The 21,349-nt window shown below is 60.9% G+C and overlaps 9 protein-coding genes across 9 annotated transcripts; 6 read left to right on the top strand and 3 right to left on the bottom strand.

Annotated features, from left to right (window-relative positions):
- Positions 1 to 759: 759 nt before the first annotated feature.
- On the top strand, positions 760 to 1,560 carry GGTG_06750 (hypothetical protein; the record flags this gene model as incomplete). The annotated part of the gene is made up of 3 exons (XM_009224572.1): positions 760 to 982; positions 1,127 to 1,211; positions 1,335 to 1,560. The coding sequence occupies 3 exons, from the start codon at positions 760 to 762 to the stop codon at positions 1,558 to 1,560; spliced, it is 534 nt and encodes a 177-aa protein (XP_009222836.1).
- A 308-nt stretch (positions 1,561 to 1,868) lies between these two features.
- GGTG_06749 (hypothetical protein) lies at positions 1,869 to 2,843 on the top strand (the record flags this gene model as incomplete). Its single annotated transcript, XM_009224571.1, has 1 exon — positions 1,869 to 2,843. One exon carries the CDS (start codon positions 1,869 to 1,871, stop codon positions 2,841 to 2,843), a length of 975 nt encoding a protein of 324 aa, XP_009222835.1.
- Positions 2,844 to 2,984: 141 nt separating this feature from the next.
- Positions 2,985 to 5,073, bottom strand: GGTG_06748 (hypothetical protein). Its single transcript, XM_009224570.1, has 2 exons — positions 4,706 to 5,073; positions 2,985 to 4,634 (listed from the first exon to the last, which is right to left on the bottom strand). Exons 1-2 carry the CDS (start codon positions 4,842 to 4,844, stop codon positions 3,256 to 3,258), a joined length of 1,518 nt encoding a protein of 505 aa, XP_009222834.1. The 5' UTR covers positions 4,845 to 5,073; the 3' UTR covers positions 2,985 to 3,255.
- Positions 5,074 to 5,102: 29 nt separating this feature from the next.
- Positions 5,103 to 6,097, bottom strand: GGTG_06747 (hypothetical protein). The gene has a single exon (XM_009224569.1). The coding sequence runs from the start codon at positions 5,973 to 5,975 to the stop codon at positions 5,322 to 5,324; it is 654 nt and encodes a 217-aa protein (XP_009222833.1). The 5' UTR covers positions 5,976 to 6,097; the 3' UTR covers positions 5,103 to 5,321.
- On the bottom strand, positions 6,024 to 10,070 carry GGTG_06746 (hypothetical protein). Its single transcript, XM_009224568.1, has 4 exons — positions 7,821 to 10,070; positions 7,562 to 7,745; positions 6,800 to 7,492; positions 6,024 to 6,720 (listed from the first exon to the last, which is right to left on the bottom strand). Exons 1-4 carry the CDS (start codon positions 8,180 to 8,182, stop codon positions 6,424 to 6,426), a joined length of 1,536 nt encoding a protein of 511 aa, XP_009222832.1. The 5' UTR covers positions 8,183 to 10,070; the 3' UTR covers positions 6,024 to 6,423.
- A 1,130-nt stretch (positions 10,071 to 11,200) lies between these two features.
- GGTG_06745 (hypothetical protein) lies at positions 11,201 to 13,639 on the top strand. Its single transcript, XM_009224567.1, has 2 exons — positions 11,201 to 13,128; positions 13,214 to 13,639. The coding sequence occupies exons 1-2, from the start codon at positions 11,719 to 11,721 to the stop codon at positions 13,370 to 13,372; spliced, it is 1,569 nt and encodes a 522-aa protein (XP_009222831.1). The 5' UTR covers positions 11,201 to 11,718; the 3' UTR covers positions 13,373 to 13,639.
- Positions 13,640 to 15,027: 1,388 nt separating this feature from the next.
- Positions 15,028 to 17,132, top strand: GGTG_06744 (acetyl-CoA hydrolase; the record flags this gene model as incomplete). Its single annotated transcript, XM_009224566.1, has 5 exons — positions 15,028 to 15,176; positions 15,272 to 15,512; positions 15,604 to 15,741; positions 15,835 to 16,880; positions 17,120 to 17,132. 5 exons carry the CDS (start codon positions 15,028 to 15,030, stop codon positions 17,130 to 17,132), a joined length of 1,587 nt encoding a protein of 528 aa, XP_009222830.1.
- A 398-nt stretch (positions 17,133 to 17,530) lies between these two features.
- On the top strand, positions 17,531 to 19,373 carry GGTG_06743 (hypothetical protein; the record flags this gene model as incomplete). Its single annotated transcript, XM_009224565.1, has 1 exon — positions 17,531 to 19,373. The coding sequence occupies one exon, from the start codon at positions 17,531 to 17,533 to the stop codon at positions 19,118 to 19,120; it is 1,590 nt and encodes a 529-aa protein (XP_009222829.1). The 3' UTR covers positions 19,121 to 19,373.
- On the top strand, positions 19,356 to 21,237 carry GGTG_06742 (taurine catabolism dioxygenase TauD). The gene is made up of 4 exons (XM_009224564.1): positions 19,356 to 19,874; positions 19,938 to 20,442; positions 20,540 to 20,854; positions 20,951 to 21,237. The coding sequence occupies exons 1-4, from the start codon at positions 19,601 to 19,603 to the stop codon at positions 21,120 to 21,122; spliced, it is 1,266 nt and encodes a 421-aa protein (XP_009222828.1). The 5' UTR covers positions 19,356 to 19,600; the 3' UTR covers positions 21,123 to 21,237.
- The last annotated feature ends 112 nt before the right edge of the window (positions 21,238 to 21,349 follow it).

Below are 21,349 nucleotides of genomic sequence, written 5' to 3'. Positions count from 1 at the left end.
GGCCAAGTGACTCTAGCCTCGAGCCAAATTGCATTGGTCTCAAAGGATGGGGGCCCTTTGCGAGATTACAGAGTTATTTCTTCGATTGTCAAGGCTTTGGCTCCTCTCTCGGGAGAGTACTGACAGAGAAAGGGGGTTTAAAAATAGCTACAAAGAGTTGTTGGGAGAAGGAAGGCTCTCTCACTATAAAAGCTGCCTTGGGTCCGCCGAAATGGTAGGATGTGACGGTTGGTAACAAATCAAGCCAAAACAACGAGAAGATGCCAAAGCAACCAAAGTCAGAAAGAAGCGATGTCATACAACGCACAAAACCGGATCTTTGTTTGCGGATTCCCTCAATGCAAGTTCTGCAGGAAGCGACTGTCTGGCGACAAGCCCTGCAAGAACAAGGACTGCAAGAAGAAGGTCCGCAAGGCCAAGCTCGACAAAATCGCGAATGTTATGGTGTTTTGTGTTGTTTGCCCCTTTTATCTTCTGATGGGGGGCGGATTTTGAATTGAACATGTTTTAGATTGATTATTTCCGCGCGTATAATAAGGGATGATGGTATGCATGTGCACATGGCACACAGTACTGTGTAATGCAAGTGTTGGGGAGTGGATTGCCTAAAAAGGCATGGCCCGGTGCCTGCGCTACTGTAGGCGCACGTGCGCTGGTCCGGTCTGCTTTCGCGATGCACGCCAAGACGGCGTGGGAACCCAGGCAGAGTGGAGGCGCTGGAGGATGCACCGAATCTGGCCTGGATGGAAACTCTGTAGGATGGGGGACGACCACTCCACGCCGCAATCAAAGCAAAGGCTCTGTGCGCGGCCCTATTGCGGCCTCTCCGACCCTTCTGTCCGCTCAGTCGAGGCAGGCACGCAGGCTCCTCCTGCCCTGTGCTGCGACTTCTCAAAAGGGTCCAGCCTCCACCTAGGGGCGGGCGTGGCAGGCACGCCGTTTGGGCGATCGCCATTGCCCCGAGCGATCACGACAAAAGAGCGTCCTTCCACAGCCTTGGGATCACGCAACTAGAGGGGGGCACAGACGGCCAACAAAAGCTCAGACGCTAGGAGACGGGCGCCGGCAGCCCGCCCTGCTCTAGCCCAGCCGCCTTTTTACCCTTTACACCAACACCACGCCCTAGCTCCAAGCTCCAGGCTCCATCACGGGCCCGTCCTGGAGCGGGGAATAGACCAACAGACGCTCGACTCGCAGCCATCCATCTTTAGGTCCGATCACAGTTCCCACCACAGTTGGCCCCCGGCACAGACGGCACTTGTTCCGCCGTCGCTGTCCCCGTCGCTTGTCCCTCTCGCTCCCGTTCTGTCTATCCCCTTACCCGTCGTGTAAAGTCCCGTTCCCGAGGTGGCCAGCCAAGCCCGCAAGGACGAGGGCCCTAGGAGATTTCGTGTCACCCACCCCCGGACGACAGGGACGCCGAGCGGGATCCGCGGCATTGGGGCCCTGGCTGCGTTTCAAATACGGAGAGAACAAATGGAAGAAAATGGTGCTGCCACTGCTGCTGCCACTGCCAGTGCCACTGCCACCATCCTCCCGAAGCCCGCCGCCCATCCTTGACCCTGACAACCTTCTCCCAACGTCACCACTTCCATCATTACCCTGGCGACGTCGACGGCGGGCGGCGTCGCGAGAAACCCCATACGGCTTTCTGCTAGGCCAGGTCGCGATTCCGGCTAGTACTTTTGGGCTCGAGTTGTTGCCCACCTGCCCTCAGCTTGCCAGATACAGCGTCTCCAAGTCCGCGCCGAGGCGGCTGCACCCTCGCTGCATCTCAGGCCGCCGCCGCCCCGACTCAGGCACGCAGTCAATGTCGACGTCAGTGGCAGAGCCAGCCAGGACAAGTCAGCCAGGACAAGTCAGCGGGCATGGTCGTCCAACCGGTTCAGCTGAAGATGGCGAACCCATTCTCGCGCATGGCCGAGACCTACGAGACCATATTTCCCGCCATGCGTCTTTTTGCTGCCGACGCCGTCTCGCTCGCGCCGCCAATCACCAATAAGTCGGTGGTTCACGACAACGGCTGCGGGCCCGGCATTGTCACGGCCGAGATATTGTCTCGGCACCAACGCCGGGCCAGCATCGACCACCAGCCCCAGACGTGGCAGCAGCGGAGGCGACGTTTCCAGTCACAAGGCCATCACCAGCCGAGCCACCCACCAGAAGCACCCCACATCGAGGCGACCGACATCTCTCCCGTCATGGTCAGCGCTGCCGCCCGCAGAGGAGCCACGGTGCGCTCGCAGGTTATGGACTCGCGAGAGCTGCTCGGCTTCGATGACGCCATATTCACCCATTCCTTCTCCAACTTTGTCGTCCTCGGCATGTCGGAAGTCGACACAGCGCGCGTCATCTCCGAGATGCGGCGCACCTTGAAGCTTGGGGGCGTGGCTATTTTGACTGCGTGGCGCGCCCTCGGCTACCTCGACGTTTTCGAGCAGGTGGCCCTCCCGATAGCCGCGGGCAGCGAAGCCAAGAGCAACATCAGTAGCAACCACGACAGGAGCCCACCTCCCACCCACGCCAGCATCGACACCAGAGAGGCTGTGCTGACGGAGCGGCAGCTGCTGTTAGCTCTAGAGCGGGGCGGGTTCGCCATGGGCAACAAGGCGCCGGGACCTGTCGAGCTGCGGAGCATCACACGTGTGCTCCCCTGGGCACTCTGGACGAACGAGGCGTACGCGCCCATCCGCCGGAGCATGTGCGATGGCTACACCCGCGGCTGGTCCAGGGCTGACACAGATCGGCTCGACGTCGCTTTTGCCGAACGCGTTGCTCACCTGGCCGAGGAAGGGGCGTCGTACCGTGTAACGGCCTGGGTTGCCATCATGAAGAAAGTATGATTTCGCTTGCTGTCCAAAGATGGCACACTGGGCTACCTACCTTGGTGGTAAATATTAGTCGTAATACGTCGGCATACTGGACGACTTCTGGAATGGGTGTCACGTCAGATAGCCAATTCTTGTTGTTGTGCGCTAGGTCCTAGATTCGGACATTAAACGCTGCTGTCCCTGGCCCAAATCGGACTAGATTGTGTCGGCACATTGGCTCGGTGGCGCACTTGGGCACGTGTTCTGACCATACAGAAAATTTGGGTGGTGGTACTTGCTTGTTCATAATAGGCTAGAGGAACTGTACATATGCTACATAGTGAATAGCGTCATACAAGGACCGCGATGATTTCACGTGCATTGGGAATTTCAGCGTGGGATTTATTTCGTCATATATTCCACGTCCAGCTTAAATATGGGTATTCTAGCTGGCCTCGATGCGCCTGCAATAGTCGCGCCCGTGGCGGACCTGATAGTCGCACAGCCAGACTTCCATGGCCATGCCGATGACGCTGGCGAGGCAGATGCCGCCGCTGTCGCTGACCGAGGTGGCGCCGAGGCTGAACTCGCGGTCGGCGGGCGGGACGCGGTCCATGATCTCGGCAAACGTGTTGACGTAGACGGCGCCGCCGAGCAGGCCCTCCCAAAACACGACGAGGAAGACCAGATAGACGGAGGGGATGAAGTCGAAGAGGGCGTGCAGCGTCAGCAGGGCCAGGTTGGCGACCTGCAGGAGCGAGGGCAGGTACAGGTCGTGCAGGCGCACAAAGGGCGTCGACGAGCGCGACACGAAGACGCCGAGCTGGTACAGGAAGCCGTAGAAGGGGTAGAAGGACCGGAACTCGGAGAAGGGCGAGCGCTCGAGCGGGAAGAGCAGCGTCGGCGACACGCCCTGGTTGATGGCGTACTCGGCCACGTAGACGAGCAGGAGCGGGAGCATGTAGGGGAAGAAGAGGCGGCGCGCCCGCCGCAGGTTGGCCGCCAGCGTCGGCTGCTTGCTGGCTGTTCTCGGTGGTGGTGGTGGTGGTGGTGGTGGTGTGGTGGCGGAAAGGGGCCGCAGCTCGTCGTCAGAGTCTTTATCGTCGTCGTCGTTGTCGTCGTTCTTGGCGCGGCGACCACCGTCCCGGACCGAATAGGCCGTCGCGGCGACAGACGGGCCGGGCGCCAGCAGGCCGGCGGACGCGCTGCTGGCCGACATGTGCTCGACGTCGTCGTCCTCGAGGTCGCGGGCGGGCACGGCCGCGTAGGCGCCATTTTCGCGCCCCCCGGCGGCGGCCGACGACGACGACGACGACGCCCTGAGCGGGGCGCGCGGCAGCACGACGAAAAAGCTCAGCAGCATGACGGCGGGCAGCGCGGCCGACGCCAGCAGGCTCGCGCGGGCCGACAAGCCCGCCCAGCCCGTCAGGACGACATACAGACCCGAACCCACGAGCCCGGCGCCCCCCGTCCCGCTGCCCCAGGCGGCCAGGCTGAGGGGGCCGTAGTGGTGCGTCAGGCCCAGGAAGCTGAGCTCGCCGGCGCCGCTGCTGAGGCTGGCGAGGGCGACGCCGGCCAGGCGGGTCGCCACGGGCCTGTCGGCCGGGGTCAGGGCGACGAGGAGCATGCCGGCGGTCGAGGTGGCGGCGAGGGCGGCGACGCGGGCCGAGTATGGGACGCGGTGGATGAAGTAGGGCGCCACCAGCTTGGTGAGGAAGGACGGGAGCACGTCGGCCAGCAGCACGACGCCCTTGGGCACGTTGGTGCCGACCAGGTCCTGCGCGGCCGAGAGGATGATGACGTAGAGGACGTTGTTGATGAGGCCTGGGAGGGAGGGTGTGTGTGTGTGTTAGTCGGCGGGTTAGATGGGCAAAATGGGGAGGGAGTGAACCGACCAAACAGCCAAAAGGCAAGCAGCACCGAGCTGTCGGCGCCCCGAAACACGGACGCGAGCTTGGCGCGGTACACAGCCCACGACGCCGACGCCGTACCCGGCATCGGGAGCAGGCCCGATGACGAGGGCGTCCTGTTCATGGCGGCCGCTGGAAGCCGAGGTTGGATGAACCCCTAGGTTTACGTTTTGCGACGGACGTCGGTGGCGGGTCGGCGATGACGCCTTCTTTTTGGGATTACACGCACAAGATTCTATAAAGTTCGAGTGGCGGGTGGTTGGATCAAAGAAAAAGACGGCAAGTCTGGACGCCCCTCGAGACGGTCGGGGGCGACGTCAGCGGGTTCCCGAGGGTGCATGATCGCCCGCCCTCGGCTGTGTGGGCTGTCACGGTTTCACAGCGCGTTTGTTTTAGCGTCGGTGGGGGGCCCTGCGCCGGTGTGACCCCAGTACGTGCCGCTAAGAAGCGCTATAAACATGTGCTGCGGTTGATGAGGGTAATTACATGTATTTGATATTAGGTTATTCTTGCTAGAGACAAAACTTGATGCTGATTGACCTCATTCGCAATCCGTCCATTCACTAACCCAAGACAGCCTAACCCTCACTCCCCCCTCCTCCTACATCCAACCCGCCAGTCCAACAAACACAGCAGCCGCCGCGACGCCAACAACCCCCGTCCCCACAACCCTCCCGGCCCCGGACCTCGACGTGCCGGACTGGGCCGCGCCCGTGCCGCTCGCCGTCGAGGAGCCAGTGGTGCTAGAGGTGGCGGTGGTGCTCGTGACCAAGCTGCTGCCGGACCTGCTGCGCGTCGCTGTCTTGGACTGGCACGACTGGCGCGACAGCACGCGGCTGCTCAGCATCGCCAGGGCCGACGTCTGCTGGGCCCTGGCGAAGTCGCTGCAGCGGCTCAGGTAGCTGCTGATGTCGGCCGCGTGCGCGGACCCCCACGACTCCTGCGCCGCGCGCGCGCTGCTCTCGGCCGCGTAGAGCGACGTGGGCACCACGAAGCCCTGCGGCATGCACTCGCTCGACAGCGACGGCGTCGCCGCCAGCGCCGACGACCGCGACGCCTGCTGCTCGCTGTACCACGACTCCACGGCCGGGTGGTCGTTGGGCTGCTGCGTGGCGAGCGAGTAGAAGATGGACAAGCACGCCGTCGTGTCGGCCCCCGCGGGCGGCGTCGTCGTCGGGGGCGGGGTGGTGGTGGTCTGGCCCAGAACGGGCGCGGCCGCGAGGGCGAGGGCGGTTATGATTATTGTAGGGTGCATGTTTTTTTTGTTGGTATTGTTTTTTTTTTATCGACGTGGGGTAAGTTGAGTGCCGGGCTGCCTAACAACTCCTTCAGTTTCTCATCGTAAGTGAGGGCAGGCCATTTCTTTATATCACTAGGCCGCAGGGCTACCAATCCTCATTTCGCGGAGTTATGCCGACCCCATCGGGGCTTGTCAAAACAACTCGAAATGGACCTTTTTCCATGTGGACACGGGCTTTTACAACAGATCCTCGCTTCCGTTGAACGCGTGTCGCCAACAACTTGCCTGGCTCAGCCACATTCGAAATCCTGCTGCCGTCACCTGAGGGCGTCGCCAGCCGACACCTCACTCCCCCCACCGTAGCCCAGCCGTGCCAATGACAACGGGAGGCCGCCGGCCTTGGCTCCCGCATCAATGTAACCCAATAAGGGCGGTGCATGCACAAGGCTAAATCCCTCCGCCTTTAGGTCAGATAAGGGTTGTACACCGTCTCGTTCTGCACTGCCCGCCTGTACAGCTTCTTGTTGGACCGGCCGAGGTATAGCTTCAGTCCCATGGCGCTCATGATGGCGATGATGGCCATGACCATCATCAGGATGAACGCGAGCCGGTACACGGGCTCCTCCGACTCGACAAAGAAGTAGGGCGCGATGAGGTTGCCGATCTGGCCAAGCACGTTGACCAGCGCCACCGAGATGGCTCGCTTCTCGGGCGTGCGGCCCATGGTGTTGGAAGTCCATGTGCTGATGAGGGGGTTGCTCTAAATTATGGGCATGCCTCGGTTAGCTTTCCTTCTTCCTCGGGCACAGCAAGGAGCCGTCAACAGCGCCGCCACTTACAAAGTACATGCCGCCGACGTAGATAAAGGACGCCGCATAACGCGCGTTCCTGTTCTCCGTCGCCAGGCAGATGATGTAGCCGATGCAGCCAAAGGCGATGGGCCCCGCAAAGTGGAAGCCGCGCTCCTTGGTCTTGTCCGAGTGCCAGGCGTTGACGAGCGAACCGATGGCGGCGAAGATGTAGGGCGGCGCCGTCAGCACGAGCGTGATGATGCACGAGTAGCCAAAGCCCCTGACGATGGACGGGAAGAAGTTTGAGAAGCCGTAGGCGGCCGAGATGCCAATGTTCATACCCACGAGCAGCCAGAACTTGTAGTCGAACACGGTCATCCTGAGGCCCTGCCACACGCCCGCCTTGGCCTCCGACGTCGACACGCGGTCCGCGAGGATGCGCGCCGCCGCCACCCGGCGCATGTCCTCCGTCATGAACCACCGCGCCGCGCTGCCCGTGTCCGAGTCCGGGTAGTCGGGCAGGATCCAGAAGCAGATCAGGGCCAGGCCCGCGCCCGCGGTCGCGAGCACGATGAACAGCCACTGCCAGCCCGCCAGCCCGTACGAGCCCTCGAGCGTGCCGAACACGGCCGCCGCGATTAGGCCCGCCACGCAAAATGCCAGCGTCTGTCCGGTGTAGAGGATGGAGCACCGGAGGGCCATCTCCTTGCGCGTGTACCAGCAGGACATGACGTAGATAGCCTGCAGACATAAGTCGACGTTAGGAAGTCTGCGCAGATCATTGTCGTCAAGGGCAAAACGGGGCCTTACACCAGGGAACAGAGGAGCCTCGACCACGCCCAGGAAGAACCGAACGGCAATGAGCCCTTGGTAGTTCCTTACACCGCACGTGGCGGCCGACACGCCGGACCAAACCATGGCCATGGCGCAAAGGTACACACTAGGCCGCACTTTTCCGATGATCATATTGGAAAGGACCTGACCAAGAACGTAGCTGTGGAACACCTCATGTTAGCTTTGAGTGACACGTGAGTGCAAGACTGGCCACACTCCTCCGACCCAGACATACCCGAGACTGAGAATAGACACGGCGGTGCCAAACTGGTACCCTTCGAGCTTGAGGTCCTCGTCCAGTGTGCTGAGCCGGGCCTGTGCGATGGAGGCCCGATCGAGGTAGTTGAAAAGGTAGAGCACCCAGAGACACGGGAGCAGTGTCATGTCGAGTGTCTTGACCACCTTTCTCTCGAGCTCCTTCCAGTTGGGAATGCCGAGAGCCTCTATCTGCTCGTCTGCGCTCGGTAGGTGTTCCGGTTTCTTGAGCCCATCGTTGGCCTCGAGCACCGATGGCTCCTTTGTCACCCGGTCGCCCGCAGCGTTGCCAGTGGCGACATTGTCGACCGGCTGTGCCGAGGGCTTCTCTCCCGTACTCATCGTGTGCGAGGCGGGTAGGAGCGGTGCTGATATACCGGGGAGGGGCAAGAAAGGGTGAGAAGGAGAGATGATGGCTGCTCGTCCAAACGGGAGATGAACGAGTTCATAGCGCCTCCTTTATACGCAGGAGAGTAGAGAGCAGAAAAATTCTGCACCCTAGACCGCGAGATCGGTGTGCAAGTGGAGGTTTGGTTCCGTCGGCCGGCCCAGAGTGTGTGGGCGTCGTTGATCCGGTACACGGGGGCAAGGGGAGGGTCTTCTTCTCCAGCAACCGAGGTTCCCCTTGACGTCTCGATGGGCTACACGGTCCTTCTCTGGCCCGGGGCTGGCTGACAGCCGACGCCGGGCACTGTATCCTACACCTGCAGGAGCGCTGTTACGACGTGGCCAAAAACAGGGTGTTGCGCGCGCATCGATGAAATTACCCAAGTATCGCCACCCACCTGCCCCGCGCAGAAACGAGCTGGGAGCAAGACCCCGGAGTAAGAAACATGGAATCCACGCGCCTCCGGTCCACGCATCTCCGGGGACCCCATGGGAACAGAGGCGGGGGAGAACCCACGAGTCTGTTTCCTGGGCCCTTGTCATCTCGACCTGCCAGCCAGTCGGTGATACTGGCCGCATTGGTACTGTGCAAGTATAAACATCACATCGTCGGTGCGCATCCATCGTCACCGCGACCAAGTCCGGCGTCCTGCACCACGAGACGCGGCTCACCGGAGACTTGGCATGCATCATGGAGTGGCAAGGGCCGGGCAGCTGTCGCACTTCATGGTGCTATATAGGGCGTGCCGGACCGGAAGTCGGAAGCACCACGGCAGCCTTCGGCTCCGTACCAAGAAGGGAAAGTCTTGGGCTTGTTGCCTGAAAGAGAATCGGCGTCTGTGAACTCGAATCAAAGGTTCAAAAGGTCCAGTCGATGTGGGCTGGGACCGCAATTTTCCAAGAGAGCAGAGCGGGGAGTTCGTAATAGCCAAGATGTCCCAAGAGTCTGTCGTCCCCATTTATGTAACCCCAAGATAATAACCCGGATAGTGAACGTGGAATCCAGCGGCGATGAGAGGCGGGAGACGCTAGACATGGGAAAAGATTCCGGGTTATGGCAGGGGCGGAAAAACGAATAGACGCGCTGTGGCATGCCCAGCGCCAAGGGGTCTAATCATGGAATCTAACGTGTCGGGGACACAGTGTAGGAGACCTCCACGTTGACTCATAAAGACAACTGGATCTCAGTCCTAGAAAGAGCTCAGATTGACGGCAAAATGGGTATCTGCCTTATCGAAGCCGGATACTCTTTTGGGACGGACACCTCTTCCACGCGTGAGGCTGGCACGTGGCTGGGCAAGCAATAGAAGGGGTGGGTTGAATGTGGAGCAGGCGTTCCTCAGCTTAACCCTGGTTTAAGTCTCAGCCTTCCACGTGCCTTTGTCGATGCTCGCGATGGAGGATATGGGACGATGTAACCTCACATGGCGACCAGAAGAGGGTGTATGGGGTTAACGTTGGTTTGACAAGCCAGCTTAGGGAAGGACTGGTAGGCTTCTGCCACGGGATCAACGCAGTGCTCCTCCTGGCAAGGTGTCCATGACCCCGTTGTGGGGGAAGCTACTAGTGGGAAGCTCCTAGGGCTGTTGCTGGGGTTCGAGGCTTGTGGGGGAGTCCGCAGCTTCCGGGTGCAGGACGAAGAGTCCGGAGCAATGCGGGGGTCTCACAGGAGGTTCAAGAACGGGCCCGAACGTCCCGCTCCCGGAACTCAGCACCGAGCCTGCGCCGCGTTTTTCCGGGCCTGGCATTGGCATCAGTGGGGCGGTACGGCCCGACAACAGCAGCTTTTGCCGCTGAAGCGGATATATGTAGGGCATTCTGGCAGCTGTACCGGCCAAGACTTCTAGGCAGCCCAAGTTGGAGTAGCTTCTTGACAGACGAGGGATTGGGTTTTGCTGGGTTGGTTGCCAAGGGTTCGACCATTGCATAATAGTGAGCTGACATTAGCGCGAGGCATGTCGAGGATGGAGAGCCATTCAAATGATCTCTGCTCCAAACGTTCGAGTCCTGTTCGCTGCCATTGAAAATTGGGCGGTGGCGGGACGTTGCAGAGGAACGTTACATCAGTGGAGATGAGCGAGGGATCAATGGATGGGGGTCAAAACACGATCGAGTGACCTCCCCCGCAGTGCGAACTGGCTGGGGTTGGGAGGGAAGGCGCCCCCTGCCAGAGGCTCGAAGCCAATGGCGGTTGCGCAGTGAGAGATTGAGAGTGGGCCCCGGTTCCGTGCCTTCGTGTTGTCCCAGCCCTCAAAGCTAACCACTGGCCGCCCATTCGGCCCGGCCTTATCGCGTGCCACCACCAAAAAAGCCCCTTCAATCGCTTTCCTCGGCTTCCATGCTGATTGCTGAGTGCGGGACGAGTCCGGCTTGCAATGAGAACATTGCGCACAGTAGGTAGGTGCTACTAGCAATAGCCCGAGCGGGAGATGCGAGGAGAATTAATGGGAAACACCAAACAAGCATGGCAATGCGAGAAGAAAAGCACTTCTCCATCTCTCATGGCAACCCCATTTTGGTGGAGTTTGCTGCATTTTCTCCTCCTCCTGGACCTCATCGACGATATGCTGTGGGGTTTTCATACTGCGTTCCCATGCTGCGTTCCCACTCATTCCCCAAGCCATGGGATCGGATATCTGTGGATATCTCGGACCTGAGACCACCAGCTTTACGACCCCATCGGCCGAGCTGTCCTATCTTGAGGGCAGTAGATGCTTCTGGCCCGAGCTGCACGTTGGTTCTGCGCATCACATCTGGGCCACGCGACCTGTCTCGTCAAGGCACACTGTGAATGCAAAAATGTTACATTGCCATAAGCCGGCACTAGCTGTTACGGCCTGCAGGTGTCATGTTGTACGCGCATACGAGCGCGCAGGCAGACGCACAGACGGACGGCTCCGTAGAATTGGAGGAGGGGGGGCTCGGGGGACCACTACCAACCTGCCTCTTGCCGCCAGACGTTGAAGTGCCATCCGCCTGCAGATCTGTGCTAGCCGGGAATGGGCGAGGTTGCTTGACTTGGTTTACAGTCTGGTCTGTTTCCCTTCCTGAGCGAGGCTTACTTTAAGCTTGTGCCGTACCCTCTTTTTAATTCACCCCCGCAGGGCCACTTTCAGTTCCTCCTTCATTTCGACGCTCGAGCGCGAACCCAGAGCCGCAAGCCCGACTTGGAATTTTCTTCCCGTCAGGCTTCTCTCCCTGCTTTAAGAAGGAAGGCACTGGCCAGCCGCCAACGCCCGCGCCCGGCATCTTCTCGCAGCTGAGCCCTGCACGAGCTGTCCACCCACACCACTCCGGCTCTGTTGTCGCTGACGAGTTCAGCCCGCCAAGAAAGAGGCTGCCCAACAGCGCTGAACTGCCGGCGCTATCGATTGACCGACTGTTTTAGCCGCGGTCGAGAGAATCTCCCGACTGGCGCGCGTGCTTTCTGTAAGGGGATTGAGGGTCCAAGTAAATTCGGAGGAGCTTTCTCTTGAACAAAAACAGCTGCAATGTCGGACGCCAAGGAGCAAGCACCGCAAGGTGTGGCCGACGAGCCACCCGTCGATAACGCCGCCAAGCCCGCCCCAGCGGAGCCCACGGCGGCCCCCGTGGTAGCGTCGGGACCCGGGTTCGAGCGGCCTGGGGGCTGGATGTACAAGCGGTGGAAGGTGGCGGGGCGCAAGTTCAACATCTGGTACGCGTCGCCCAAGGCGCAGCTGCTCGTGGTGTCGATGGTGTGCTTCCTGTGCCCCGGCATGTTCAACGCCCTCACGGGCCTGGGCGACGGCGGGCTCAGCGACAACGCGAGCGTGCAGGCAAAGGCAAACACGGCCCTCTACTCGACCTTTGCCGTCGTCGGCTTCTTTTCGGGCACCTTCGCCAACCGGCTCGGCATCAAGGCCACCACGGCCCTCGGCGGCCTCGGCTACTGCATCTACGCCGCCAGCCTCCTGACGTACAAGCACACGCAGAACGGCGGCTTCTGCATATTCGCCGGCGCCTTCCTCGGCGTCTGCGCCGGCCTGCTGTGGTGCGCCCAGGGCGCCATCATGATGTCGTACCCGCCCGAGTCGCAAAAGGGCCGCTACATCAGCTGGTTCTGGGTCATCTTCAACCTCGGCGCCGTCGTCGGCGCCTTCATCCCGCTCGGCCAGAACGTCAACAACATCACGGGCCCCGCCACCGACGGCACCTACATCGGCTTCATCGTGCTCATGGTGCTCGGCGCCACCCTGGCCCTCTTCCTCTGCAACAGCACCGACGTGGTGCGCGAGGACGGGTCCAAGGTCATCGTCATGAAGAACCCGTCGTGGCAGTCCGAGATCTGGGGGCTCTGGGAGGTGCTGATCGAGGCGCCCTGGATCGTCGCCCTCTTCCCCATGTTCTTCTCGTCCAACATCTTCTACGCCTACCAGCTCAACAACATGAATGGTGCCCTCTTCAACACCCGCACCCGCTCTCTCAATAACCTGCTCTACTGGCTCGGCCAGATCTTCGGCGCCATCTTCATGGGCTACGCCCTCGACTTCCCGGGCGTCCGCCGCTCCATGCGCGCAAAGATCAGCTTCGGCGTCCTCTTCGCCCTCACCTTTATCATCTGGGGCGGCGGCTGGGCCTTCCAGAGCAAGCAGCCGACGCGCGCCTTCGTCAAGGCCAAGGACAGCCCCTACGTGCACATTGACTGGACCGACGGCGGCGAGCACTACATCGGCCCGGCCTTCCTGCTCATCTTCTACGCCGTCTACGACGCCGTCTTCCAGACCTCCATCTACTGGTACATGGGCGCCCTGTCCAACTCGGGACGCAAGACGGCCAACATGGCCGGATTCTACAAGGGCATCCAGTCTGCCGGCGCCGCCGTCTTTTGGAGCCTGGACGGCGTCAACCAGCTCGAGTTTAACACCATCTTTGGTGCTACTGTAAGTCTTTTTGCTCCCGGCAGCTGTCGCATTCCCTTGTCGTTTGAATCATTGTGCTGACGAGGCTTGGCTCGTGTTTTTGAAGTGGGGTCTCCTGGCGGCCAGCATTCTCATCGCCGCCCCCATCATCTTCCTCAAGATCAAGGACACGGTCCCGGTCGAGGAGGATCTGAAGAACACGGACGAGAACATCGAGGACGTCGTTGCGCCGGGAGCGGTCGCTGAGAAGAAGGTCGATGTCTAAGGAATTTTTGCGAGGCCCTGTACATCGCCGCATTAATTGTTCTCATACCGATTCCATCGCGGCCTTGACGATCCATATACCTTAATAGTCTGTAGCTACGCGCCCCGGCGCTGATTTCTCATGTCTACTCGTGTCTAGGAACCGGATCGCGGGCTTGAATAGCCTGGAGTGGCGTGGGCTGTAGGGCTGTAGGCAGTTACAATACCAGGCAGACGTATCGAAATGTCTCGAAGAGAGGTCATGATATGTGTGTTCTGTTGAGAAGTGCCCCGGTTCTGATTGAGATCTAATGCGGGGTTTGGTGTTTTACTGCAGCACAGGTGCAAGCTAGGGTTGTTGTTGTTGTCGTTGTTGTTGTGACACGTGGGAACCCCTCGTGAAAAGTAGTTGTTGGGAAGTCGGCGATCGAGGGAGAGGTGTAATATGTATCGAAACGGGCAGTCGGCATTCCATGTCGCAGATGTATGATTTCGACGTCTGGAAGTGATCTGTGGCGAAGGCCGTTGGTGATGCCTGAAAATGGAAAAAAGGCTGCGACGCGCCGAGTACACGCGTCTGTCGCAGGGGAGGGCCGGCTATCGAAGCGCAAAGGTCACTGCCGCGGGCAACTCCCATCTGGACAATTCCAGACGCAGTTCTGCCAAGGTTGGACAGCAGGCGGTCTCGTGAACCAGAAATTAGAAGCAACCCCGCGTCGAGGCGCGAGAGGTTTGCTTTATTAGCCGGTGGGCCAAACGGGTGCGCGCGCATTGTCGACAAGCCTTGGCCCTCCACAAGCTTGGCTGAACGGCAGATGGGACACGGCCGGGCCAGCGGAGTCCAGTATAGCCGAGCCTGCCGGCCGACCGAAGCTCTGGATTTGTGGTGGGGGGCAGCTTCCTGCAGTGGGTGGTCCGCTGTTGACTAGGTGAACCCAGAGGTCGCCCACAAAGAATCGTAGGCGACAATGGGACAAGCGGGTGGTAGCATGACGGCCGAAATCATGCAGGTGGTCAATTGATGTCCGACAACATGTACACTCGCCCACCCAGGAAACCGGCGCAATTATATCCATTTTTCTTTCCCTCATCGTTCGAGAATCATGATAAAAATCGAGTGGTCGCCTTGGCCGGCGGAGCGGAATGACGTGTGGCTCGCGCGATGCCTGATTGGCGGAAGCTGGCCGAGCTCGCCAGGGTTGAGGCTGAAGTTGCCGCCTGTTGACGTCGGCCGGCTGGGATTTGGGCGGGGCTGAGTCAGGGGGTGCGACCACACAGCGCAGCGTTTCTCCACCAGGAGGGGCATGAGCCCATCCTGCGCACCGTTTGCACCTCCAATCCAATGATGGCCTCCAATGATGGGACGGATGGGGAGCGGAGCAGGAGCAAGCCGACTTCTTCCCAGCATGCAAATCACCTTAGCTGCGCCCGTGGAATGGTGGGTGGGTTACGCCTGCCCGGCCTGGTGGTGTGAGGCTACTTAAGCCCACGCCCGCTGCTGCTGCTTCTTGGTTCCAAGGCCTCGGCCTCGTCTTCTGCCTCTTTTTCTTTATGCTATATCCTCCACATCCGCCCAGCCTGATCCAGCCCCGACGCACTGCCTAGTACCGCATCACTCCCCCAGAAGCTTCCCGAAGGGCCCACGCCCCTCGTAGCCAGCTCGGCAAACCCGCCAACATGTCGAGCCAGATCTCGGCGGCGCTCAAGTCCCGCATTAAGCGGCCGTCGATGCTGAACAAGATCTGCAAGCCTGAGGATCTGCTCCACCACTTCCCCAACGGCGCCTACATCGGCTGGTCGGGATTCACCGGCGTTGGATATCCCAAGTGAGTGAGCCAGCAAGTTGCGGGACCCCTTGGCGCCGCTCAATGGCTTTGACTTGTCTCGTGGTGCTGACCCCCGACGTTTTCGCAACCCGTAGAAAGACCCCCACGTTCCTGGCAAACCATGTCGAGCAGAACAACCTGCAGGGCAAGCTCAGGTACTCCCTCTTCGTGGGAGCCTCGTCGGGCGCCGAGACGGAGGACAGGTGGGCGTCTCTCGACATGATCGAGAGGCGGAGCCCCCACCAGGTTGGCAAGTCCATCGCCAAGGGGATCAACGAGGGCAGGATAAACTTCTTCGACAAGCACCTGTCCATGTTCCCCACCGATCTAGTATACGTAAGACGACCAGGAAACAAGCACCCCATCCGGTGGCGCTCTCTGTGCTTTGTGCAGGCTGATGCTGACGTTACTTGTTGGTGCTTCTAAGGGATACTACACAAAGGATAGGCCAAAGAACAGCCTCGATGTTACAGTGGTGGAGGCGACCGAGATTCTGGAGGATGGCAGCATCGTGCCAGGAGCTTCAGTTGGTGCCACGCCAGAGCTCGTCCAGATGGCAGACAAGGTACGGCCGCATTTTTGACGCGTTTGCAGGTTCTACACTGCGTGTGAGGGAGTAGCCGGGCAGCTGACCAACGACTTACTACGCTCTGTATAGATCATCATCGAGGTCAACACTTCGCTGCCCAAGATGGAGGGTCTCCATGATATCACCATGACGGACCTGCCGCCAAACCGGAAACCGTACCTGGTTATGGCTGTCGAGGACCGTATTGGCCGGACGTCGATCCCCATTGATACCGACAAGGTTGTCGGCGTGGTGCACTCGGATTACCAGGACCAGACCATGCCCAACTCGGCCGAGGACGAGGCCTCGCGCGCGATCGCGAGCAACCTGATCGAGTTCCTAGAGCACGAGGTCTCCCATGGCCGTCTGCCCAAGAACCTGCTCCCACTTCAGTCCGGTATCGGCAACATCGCCAACGCCGTCGTCGGCGGATTGGCCAACTCGCAGTTCCAGAACCTCAAGGTGTGGACCGAGGTCATCCAGGATACCTTCCTGGACCTGTTTGATAGCGGTAAGCTCGACTTCGCGACGGCAACCTCGGTGCGCTTCTCCCCCGAAGGCTTCAAGCGCTTCTACGAACAGTGGGACACGTACAAGGGCAAGCTGCTGCTGCGGTCGCAATCGGTCTCCAATAGCCCCGAGATCATCAGGCGGCTGGGCGTCATCGGCATGAACACTCCCGTCGAGGTGGACATCTACGCGCACGCCAACAGTACGTGCGTCATGGGTTCGCGCATGCTCAACGGCCTCGGCGGCTCGGCCGACTTCCTGCGCTCGTCCAAGTACAGCATCATGCACACCCCCGCGACGCGCCCGACAAAGACGGACCCGCACGGCGTCTCGTGCATCGTGCCCATGTGCACACACATCGACCAGACCGAGCACGACCTCGACGTGGTGGTGACGGAGCATGGCCTTGCCGACGTCCGGGGGCTGAGCCCGCGCGAGCGCGCCAGGGTCATCATCAAGCAGTGCGCGCACCCCATCTACCAGCCCATCCTGCAAGGCTACTTTGACAAGGCCGAATTTGAGTGCCTGCGCAAGGGCATGGGCCACGAGCCCCACCTGCTCTTCAACTCGTTTGACATGCACAAGGCGCTCGTGGAAGAGGGCAGCATGCAAAAGGTCAAGAGCTGGTAAGGGCAGACTGGCCACTGAAGGCGTTGGTGGCGTGGGCTGGGAAGCTATGTTAAGCCACGGAAAAGTGGTTGAGGGAAAGAAATGCGATGCATCGCTGTTTAGCCGCCATATACCATATTCTATAAATAATTTTCCTCAAGTGCGCCTTTCGAGTCCTTCTTGCTTTCCCCTGGCGCACCAAACCGTCCACCTTGGCACGCGGCGTTCCTGGCAGCTAATGCGTGGTGCACGCTAGTTTAGCCTCCTGACATTCTTACAACATGGTTGTTTACTCTTCCAACCTAACAAACCTCGGTTGGGTCGAAGCATATGTGGACATGAAGCAGAGATCTGTTGAGATCGCCACCAGCCTGACAGTTCACCAGGGCTTGTTCGCTCCAATGAGCAGGCAACCGAAGTAAATGCATCATCTAAGCTGTCATTATGCAAGTTCATACTTCAGGTTTGAAGTGAAGGAAGCTTTGCCAGACGTTCTTGGCTTTGGCATATAATGGATAGATATTCGCCCTGCTATGGATCATATTTCTATCTCCGTTTCGTTCCACTTCGGTCATCCGTATCGCATCTGTGTTGCTTGACATACCGCCATCATCCATACTACTCACCCCATATTATTTCCCAGTCGGCTTGGCCATATATGGGCAGAATGGCGAGGGCGCAGGCGAGGGATCCGGAGAGAGGGGAGCGCGGCGACGGCGAGCCGAGGGACAGCGTGTGGTCGACCATCGGCCTAATCTTTATCGTGGCCGTGGCTTTGGCCATGTGCGCGCTCATGGGCGTGGCACTCGCCCAGATCATCATGACGGCCCTCGGCAACGGCAACGGCCCGACGAAGCGCGACGTCGTCGTCCCCACCAACCCCGGCTTGCTGGTGCACGGCTTCCCCGCCCCCGCCGCCCTCCTCGCCAACCATACGGGCGGCAGCCGCACGCATGCCGTCGTCCAGGTCCGCAGCGCGCCGCGCGTGGAGGAGGACGAGGGCGCCGAGGCCGAGCAGGCCGAGGCCGAATCGGCCGCCGACCTCGACCTCGACCTCGACTCCGAGGCGGCCGCCGACGCGGCCGAGGCCGGCGAGGCCACCCCCACCAAGGCCAAGACGGCCGCGGCCGCGGCGCAACGGCTGCCGACCATGGCGCCCCTGACCATCGTCGAGGTGTACGAGCCCCAGACCCGGACGGCCACCATCAGCTACTGGCCCGACATGGCGGAGCCGACGTCGGTCATGATCCAGCCCGCGCGGCCCACCATCAAGCTCCGCCCGGGCATCGGCGGTCTGCAGCCGTGGTGGCACCGGCCCCAGGTGACGCCCAAGATCCCCAGCGGCGAGCCCAAGGCCACGGCCCAGGCGACGGCGGCGGCGGCGGCGGCGGCCAAGGCCACGGCCCAGCAGACCACCAGCACCGCCACCACCACCACTACCAGCGCCCGCCACGACATGTGGGGCACCCCCGTGTCGTCGTCGGTCACGGCCTTCATGCAGGCGGGGGCGGCCGCGACACACAAGACCACGTCCGTCTTCTACACGGTGTCGCGCCGCCCGGGCCGCGGCCGCGTGGTGCCGGTCAAGTGGCCGACGGCCGTGCCCGCCGCCAAGAACGCGACGACGGCGGTCGGCAGCGTCGCCAGGCCGGCCTCCGCCCCCGCCGCCGCTGGTGGTGGTGGTGGTGGTGACGTGCCGACGACGGCGGCGTCGGACAAGAGCGCGGCCGGGTTCGAAAAGGCCAACGAAAACCACACGTCGTCGTCGTCGTCGTGGGACGTGGTCGCGTCGCTCGACGACCCGCGCGCCAAGGGCAGGCTGGTGGTCACGTACGCAAAGGACGAGCGCATCCTCGAGGACTGGGCCGCCAGGGGCGTCGACTTTGTGGACGGCCGGACTGTAGAGGCGGCCGCCAAGGACGACGACGACGATGACGGCGACGATGCCAAGCCTCCCGCCTCCACGGCGCCGGCCAAGGTTGTCGGCCGCCCCGCCATGGTGCTCGCCGACGGCACCGTGGTTGTGCACCGGCGGCCCAGCGGCGGCAACAAGACGGCAGGGAGCAGCAGCAGCAGCAGTAGCAGCAGCCCGTTCAAGGACGCGGCCCGGGGCGGGCCCGCGCCCTTCAGGGGGGTCGCCGGGCCGGGTCCCGTGGTGGCGAGCAGCGGGGACCGGGCCCTGTTGAACGTCACGCGCGCTGCCGCAAGCGTGGCCGCGGCGCACCAGTCGGGGGAGATTACGTCTGCGGCCGTCTAACAGCTTGGTTGGAGGGGGGGAGTGTGCCCTGGGTGTTTATTAGGTTGATAGCTTGCTCGAAAAGGCCAACCTTGGATCTAGGAACCACATCCAAGTGGAATTTGTGATTCGGCGTCTGCTTTGTGACTGCGACTGCGACTTCTCTAGTGTTTTGACCCGCGCAGTGATGTTGCAGAGCGTCGATGTCCTTCCCCGCTCCGATAGGCGGCCAAGTGCGACTTTGCCCGTCGCAGCTCGGCTAGGAAGGCGGGGGATCTCCAATCACGCAATCCGTTCCGACTATTAGTTCAGTTGGAGCTTAGAGTTAGCAACGGGTGATTTTGAAGGACGCAGGAAGTGCATAAAAGGGCTGCACGGAAATTGAATGCGTAAACCAGCAAATCTGGACACCAAGAAACAATCGCCGGCCACTTTATCACTAACACGGGGTGAGAGACACTTTTGGAAACACAAAGTCAAGACAGCTATCAGAAACAAAACATGGCCGCCGCCGCCGTCCAAACGCCAGCTGCACCTCGCCCGCCGGGCCAGCCGGACATCACATACGCGCCGGACATGGTAAAGTACCAGCAGCGGACGGCCAGGAGGCTCAGGGACGAGGTGCTCAGCAGGGAACTCCCCGAGGGCTTCCCGGCCGAGCTCAAGGGCGACCTCGTGTGGGACGGCGAGACCCTCACCGCGAGCTCCGACTGGACCTATGTGCTGTCGCCCGAGCAGCTGGCCGAGATTGACGCGGCGGTCAAGCATTTCAAGTGTACGTGATCTTTTTTTTTTCTATAGACGGAAACCACCACATACTCACCATACCGCCCATCAGCACTGGGCCTCCCACTCGGCCACGTCGACGCCACCACCTTCCCGCTGCCCAACCTACGCCCCGAGCTGCGGCGGCTGTCGCGCGAGTTGCACCTGGGCCGGGGCTTCTTTGTGATCCGGGGCGTGCCCGTCGACGCCTACACGCGCGAGGAAAACGTCGTGATATACGCGGGCGTGTCGTCGCACGTGGCTGCGATCCGGGGCCGGCAGGACCACGTCTACGAGGGCAAGGCGGCCGACGTGACGCTGACGCACATCGTGGACCTGTCTAGCCGCCGCAGCGGAACCGGGACCGGGTCTGGTTCCGTCATTGGCAGCCCGGCCTACACGGCGGACAAGCAGGTGTTCCACACGGACTCGGGCGACGTCGTCTCGCTCTTCGCGCTCGGCGAGGCGGCCAGCGGCGGCGCGAGCAAGCTGGCCAGCACGTGGCGCGTCTACAACGAGCTGGCGCGGACGAGGCCGGACCTGGTGCGGACGCTGACCGAGGACTGGCCGGTTGAGAAGTAGGCCGTTTTTTTCTTCTTTTTTTTCTTTCTTTTTTGTCTTCATCTGCTTGTGGTGCCAGGGGGGTAGGGGGTTAACGGTTTGCTACCAACATAGCTTCGGCAAGTCTCACAACAGCCGCTTCTTCCTCCGGCCGCTCATCTACCACCAGCCGGCCCGGGCAGACGGGACAGCGCCGGAGCGGGTGCTGCTGCAGTACGCGCGGCGCAACTTCGTCGGGTTCGGGGCGCTCCCGCGCGGGGCCGACGTGCCGGCGCTGACCGAGGCGCAAGCCGAGGCGCTGGACGCGCTGCACTTTTTGGGCGAGCGCTTCCACGTCGCCACCGACTTCCGCAAGGGCGACATGCAGTACGTCAACAACGTGGCCGTGTTTCACGCGCGCGACGGCTTTACGGATACGCCTGAGAAGCAGTTGAGTTTTCCTTTGCTTCTTCTTCTTTTTTTTTTTTTGTTAATGCCGATACCATCACCTGGAAGCTGACTGTCACTTTTGCGAATAAAAACAAGACGCCACCTGGTCAGGCTCTGGCTGCGAGACCCCGAGTACGCGTGGGATACGCCCGAGAAGCTCCGCCAGCGCTGGGATGGCGTCTATGCCGGCATCACGGCCGAGGCGCAGGTTCTCCCGCTGGAGCCGTTTGTGCGCGGGGCGGCCAACGGGGGTGCGAGGAAGGCGTAGAGGAAATGTATGTCTAGGGTGCGTATGTTGCCTTTGAATGGCGCAATGTATTGGGTTTTGGGCGCAACTGCCCTTGTCGCTGCTCGAGATGCATTTGAACTTGGTCTTTGTATAACCAACAGCCCAGTCTGTGAGGGCAAGCTGTAGTTGTGCAAGTGCAAACCAAGACGTGCTCTACTGTTTCTATATGCTGTCCGTGGCTCATTTGGCCGCCGTCCTGAGGACAA

This window comes from Gaeumannomyces tritici (assembly GCF_000145635.1).
Source record: "Gaeumannomyces tritici R3-111a-1 unplaced genomic scaffold supercont2.3, whole genome shotgun sequence".
Lineage (NCBI taxonomy): Eukaryota > Fungi > Ascomycota > Sordariomycetes > Magnaporthales > Magnaporthaceae > Gaeumannomyces > Gaeumannomyces tritici.
This window is presented reverse-complemented; position numbering and strand designations above follow the sequence as displayed.